This window comes from Myotis lucifugus, unplaced genomic scaffold (assembly GCF_000147115.1).
Source record: "Myotis lucifugus unplaced genomic scaffold, Myoluc2.0 scaffold_667, whole genome shotgun sequence".
Classification (NCBI taxonomy): domain Eukaryota; kingdom Metazoa; phylum Chordata; class Mammalia; order Chiroptera; family Vespertilionidae; genus Myotis; species Myotis lucifugus.
This window is the reverse complement of record NW_005871715.1, coordinates 284,982-290,672: the sequence shown is the minus strand read 5'-3', so window position 1 is coordinate 290,672 and position 5,691 is coordinate 284,982. Positions and strand designations below refer to the sequence as shown.

At 58.8% G+C, this 5,691-nt stretch overlaps 1 protein-coding gene across 1 annotated transcript in view; it reads right to left on the bottom strand.

Annotated features, from left to right (window-relative positions):
- The window catches only part of LOC102435296 (bifunctional heparan sulfate N-deacetylase/N-sulfotransferase 4-like), a gene marked incomplete at its 3' end in the record, with an annotated part of 63,311 nt that extends 60,972 nt beyond the window's left edge, over nt 1-2,339 (bottom strand). The window contains 2 exon segments of the mRNA XM_023746376.1: nt 1,363-1,700; nt 1,703-2,339. Of these exon segments, the coding sequence (XP_023602144.1) occupies nt 1,363-1,700; nt 1,703-2,339 (975 nt within the window).
- Nucleotides 2,340-5,691: the final 3,352 nt, after the last annotated feature.

Here is a 5,691-nt window from a genome sequence, read left to right as displayed (position 1 = left end):
GGTGTAGGTGCCCACAGGAGGGTGTAGGTGCACACAGAAGGGGTGTAGGTGCCCACAGGATAGGGGAGGCACATGGGATGACGCTGAATCCAGACGCAAAGGGAGGGCATTGTCCTCAGAACTGCCCGCCTACCCCCCCCCCCCCAGCATAACAGTAGCTCCGGCTCTAACAGGTCACTGGTGAGTGTGTCACAGTCCGCCCCGGGCGGGATGTGTCCCTGCCCCCTACTGTGCGACCTCCACTCGGGGTGGCCTCCCTCCCACCCCCCCACCCCCGCAGCGGGAGCTCGAGGGCCCGCCCAGCACACGCCTGTCAGACTCAGACTCTGCTCCGCTCGTCTCTGCACCCACAGGGCACGGCGGTTCATGCGCGAACGCCGGGCTTCCCTCGGGTCCAGGCAGGGCCAGGCTGTTTCTTCGTCTTGTGCTTCAACCACCATCGTCAGGCCCGACGGGGCTGGGGAGCCACCCAGGGTAGTTCTGGGGTGCACTGGTGCCGGAGCACACGTCAGGGAACCCAGAGCAGGGGGCCAGCCGGCGCTGCAGCGGGGAAAGTGAGAGGCCAGGCAGGGATCAGCTCAAACAGATATTTCAGCTCTAGCCCTGCAGTAGCATCCTGGTGTGGGGGTGTGGACAGAAAGAGGGGACACACGCTACCCTGACAAGCACAGGGGAGGCCCGCTGGCGGCCTCGCAAAACTCAGAGACCTACAGTCACCACAAAGGACAGCCTGAAATTAAACTTGAACTAAAAGCAGTGATGGGGGGTAGTCCCCTCCTAGGCCAGTACCTTCCCTGACACGGTCAACCTTGTCCTTAACTGAGCCTGTCTATGGTCTTTTTGCATCTAAGATAACTGCCCTGTGAAATGTCAGGGTCGCTTGTAACTTCCCTCACTGTGGCCATCGTGGTAATTGCTGACTGCACCCCCCTAAGTGAAAGAAGCGTGTGTCCATCAACTTACCTTTTACCCAATCACAGAGGTTCCCCGCTTTGCTTCCTCCCGCCTCCCTAGTCTATCACCGATGGATTTCATGTGACCCACCTACATCTCCTACTTTGATTGTCATGTATTAAACAAAGTGAAAGCCGCTGTTCTCCGGAAAATTATCCCAATCCCTTGAGATTCTGCTTCCCATCAACTGCCGACCGTTTGGCTCAAATCAACTCACAAACATTCTTTACGGGTTTGACTGTTTCTACGTGAACCTTAGTTCAAGATTTTGCTAAATGACTCGTTTATTTCAAACCTGCTGCGCCTTAACCTTCCCGGGTAACGAGGAGCCTAAAGAATTCACATCACACGTTGCCTGGACCGAGTCAGAGAAACGGAAGCGACGACGCTAAGGACCAGCGCGCTTACCTTCACGTCTCTGACGTTCATCCGCGTGCCCTCCTTCCCCACGAAGATGTCGTCGATGTCCACCAGCAGGTACCTGTCCAGGGACAGGCTCAGCCGCCGCCCCGACAGGAAGGACACGGCGTCCACGAAGATGAGCCTGTGCAGCCAGAAGCTCAGGTTGTTGCCGAAGAGCACCCGCCGGATGCCGTCGTGCAGCCCCAGGTCCTGGACCACCGTGGCGTGGAGCGGGGCGCCGGGCGCGGCCGGGGGGCCCTCCCCGCCCTGCGGCGCGGCCAGCAGCACGGGCTGGTAGGTGGAGTGGTTGGAGCGGAAGGCCGTCCAGTCCCGGCCGGGCAGCGGCCCTGCTGCACGCGGGGCGCCCGGGTGAGGCGCAGCAGCGGGGCGCGCGGGTCCACCAGGCAGTCCCGCAGCGCCAGGTTGTTCAGGAGGCTGAGCGGCAGGCCCCGCAGCGGCGCGCCGGGCGGGCTGTTCTCCGTGGCCTTGTGGAAGCCGATGATGCCCACGCTGTACTCCACGCAGTACTTCTCCAGCAGCTCGCGGTTCCACGCGTCCATGCTCGCGTACTTGAGGACGTTCTCGTAGATGACCAGGACGTACTTGCCCCGGCCGCCCTCGGTCAGCGGCGGGATGTCCCCCTTCCCCGGCGCGATGACCATGTGGTAGGCGAAGCGGCCGGACTCCAGGATGGCGGCGATGTCCTGGCCCAGCTGGGAGTACTGGCTCTCCACCAGCAGCAGCACCGTGGGGTCCGTGCGCGACGTGTCCATGGGCCTGGCTGTCCGGGGCTCCGCGGCCCGCAAGGGCAGGAGCCTGAGGTCGGCGCACTCGGCCTTGGCGGTGGCTTCCAGGAGCACCACCTCCTGCCGGGACCCCGCGTAGAGGAAGTAGGCGGAGAAGGCGATGCTGGCCAGGCAGAAGGCGGCCAGGAGCGCGATGAGGGCGCGGAAGCTCCTCCGCAGCCTCAGGAGGAGGTTCATGGTCTGTGGTCCCCCCGGGAAGCTTTTCCCAGCGTCTCCCCTAACGGGCCATCTTGGGCACAGCCGGAGAGGGTGCGCGTGCCGCTGCCCGCGAGTTCATGTAACCATCGCAGAGCATGTGAGGGCTGGAGGGGTCCCGCGGGGCAAGCTGGGAGGCGGGGCCAGGGCGGGAGCTGGAGAGAGTCCAACCGAAGATGGTGGCCCGGTCCGTCAAGCACTACCTGGAAAAGGGAGCAACGCAGTGACCGGGACAATCAGAAGAAACATGTATGTGCAACGCAGGCTGACAGCTACGGAGCACGCAGGCCCCAGATCATGTCAGGGCAGCTGCGGCGCTAAAACACGAGGAGCCTGCTGTGTGCAGTCGAGATTTTACTACTTAGAATACGGTGGATTTCTTTCATATTCTCAGGAAGACAGAAGCCTATTTGTTTTTTGTATATATTTTGTCTTATATTATAGCCATTGCTGCACTTCTCCTAGCTCATGTATTGGATTTAAAATTCCATTTAAACAAACATGAGACCATCCCCACCTGGCCCCCCCACACTGTGCCCACCTGGCCCCCCCACACTGTGCCCACCTGCCCCCCCTTTCCCTGTGCCCACCTGCCCCCCCTTCCCTGTGCCCACCTGGCCCCCCCCTGCACTGTGCCCACCTGGCCCCACCCTGCACGGGCCCACCCTACAGGGACCCAGAGGAGCAGCAGTCTGTCCAGTCCACCTGCTGTGGGTTTGCTTGGTATTTCAAAAATAAATTCAATCAGGAGTTTGAAAAGAAACAGTGCCTGACAAGTTAATACTTTGCTAGGTCCTTATCTAATCTGACATCAAAAATGTGACTTTTATGTTTGAATATACAAAGGATTAGATGTCAGTTTTGCATATTAGAACAGCACAGGGTAATAAAAAAGCATATGGGATTGGAATCTGTCAACCAAAAGAATAAATAAAATTTAAATGTGACATTTATCTAACATTAATATGTTCAGAGTTAGAATGATACATACATATTATTACCATTGTAGATAGCGGGTTCGAATGTGTGTGTGTGTGTGTGTGTGTGTGTGTGTGTGTGTGTGTGTTAATCTAAGGAGTTATCATTTCTTCCATCCAATCCTCCAATTTCCGCTTCCCTAACAACACTTAGCCAGTGGAGGGGCGGCGTCTGGAAGAGTATAAAATGGGCACAAGGAGATTTACTTCTGTTCTGTGCCTGAGGTAAGAGATGGGTCGGCACTGTCTGCGCCAGCGAGATGCAGTCTCTGACGTGCCTGAGCCACTTACTGTAGAACTCGACAGAACAATAATCCTACATAATAAAAGGCTAATATGCAAGTTATGAAGCACACTGACCACCAGGGGGCAGACACTCAATGCAGGAGCTGCCCCCTGGTGGTCAGTGTGCTCCCACAGGGGGAGTGCCGCTCAGCCAGAAGCTGGGCTCTCGGCTGGTGAATGTAGGGGCGGTGGTGGAAGCCTCTCCTGCCTCAGTGGCAGTCGGACATCCCCCGAGGGCTCCCGGACTGTAAGAGGGCGCAGGCTGGGCTGAGGGTCCCCCTCCCCAACCCCCGAGAGTGCACAAATTTTTATGAGCTGGGCCTCTAGTTTATATATATCTGCCCCCAGTTCCTGTCACAGACTCCCAAACCTTCGGAATTTCTGGGTGAGAGCCATGTCCTCTGTTCCCAGGAGCCACGCCTGGTGGGGCCCAGTGGGGGCTGGTCCCTGGGAAGCTTGGACTCTCAGCCCCACACCCATCCTATGGGAAGGGAAGGGCTGAGATGGAGCTAAGGATGGATGGTGCCCCCATGGGAAGGGGAGGGGCTGATATGGAGGGAAAGGTGGAGGTGCCCTCATGGGAGGGGGGAGGGGCTGAGATGGAGGGAGGGGTGGAGGTGCCCCCATGGGAAGGGGAGGGGCTGAGATGGAGGGAAGGGTGGAGGTGCCCCCATGGGAAGGGGAGGGGCTGGGATGGAGGGAAGGGTGCCCTAACAGGCCTACTGTTAAATGTGGACAGGGGGGCCTTCTCATTATTTTGGGGGACACTCTGTCTTCAAATGTGGGCCGTGTGACCCTCGCCGGCCCCCCCTCGTCCTCACCGTCGGTTTCCTTTTTCTTTCTTACTTCCAGCCTCCAGGCGAGGCTGCCCCTCAGCGGCACCGGGTAAGTGTGGCTCAGATCCCGCACTCGGATCCCGCACTCCCTCCGGACGAGCTCACGGGCAGTCCTGACGGCCTGGCCGCTCCGTTGCAGTGGTTCTCGGACTCATTTCCCAGGTGTTTGTGGAGCCTCTGGAACACGGGCCAGAGTCCCTCCCCCGAGGGTCCAGGCCGCAGAGGACTCAGCAGGCAGTGCCCGTCTTTGGAACCAGAGGCGCCAGCGGAGATCGAGGGCGGAGTCCCCGTGGACGCACCACAGCCGCTTCTGTCCCCAGGGTCGGAGGGGACACGGGTCGCCGCTGGAGTTCAGCTGCAACAGAAAAGAAAGGGGCCTTCACCCGCGTGGCCCCGGGCGGCTGCTTCCCGACACGGAGCGGCCTCCTGCCCCCCATCCGGCGGCGTCAGCCCCGGTGCCCTTAGCGGACATGGGCACGCAGGGTCCAGGAGAGGGGCGGACCCGTCCCCTGGGGAGAAAACCAGGGTGAAGTCAGATGAACAAGTCCCAGCAACTGGGCGGATTAAGTAATTTCACTCCCACATCAGCAAGTCTCATTTCAGTTTTAAAAATTCAGATAGTCAAAGTTAGAGGGGTCACCAAACCATGGAAAACTCTAGAGGTGACCTGGAGCTGCTCTGGGAGTTGCAATATTTCAACACGCGTTGCCTGTCAGGGGGGCCCACCCGTGTGTTCCCGGGAAAGTGGGCCGCCCAGCCAGCGCCTGAAACCTCTGTCATCTTGTGAGTCAGCCGTGCCCAGTCACGGAGCCCTGGTCCTCTCCCCTCCTCGACGCGTCGGAAGATGTGGTCAGACCTATTTTTGTGCCTCGCTTACATTTTTACTTCGCTGATTTATGTGTCCACAGTCCAGTCTGTATATTGTGTCTCTTTCCGCACTAAGCAATTTCCCCTTCGCCCAAGGGCAACCCGACTGAGTGAGACAGACACGCAGAGAACCTTCGTGACCCCCCCACCCCGAGTCAGGTGAACGGACGGGGCCATCACCACGAGCGTAGTCGTTTTATTGGAACAGGGACCTCAGAGTCCCAGGCCGAGGGTTTAAGAATCTGAAAATCGGTTGCCCGAGAGCATCTCTGTTTCCTTGTAACATGGGCATCATCTGGCCTCCACCGTTCCTGACGAGTCTAAGCCTGTCGGGAGGTATGACACACGTGCACATGACTCTTTAAACAC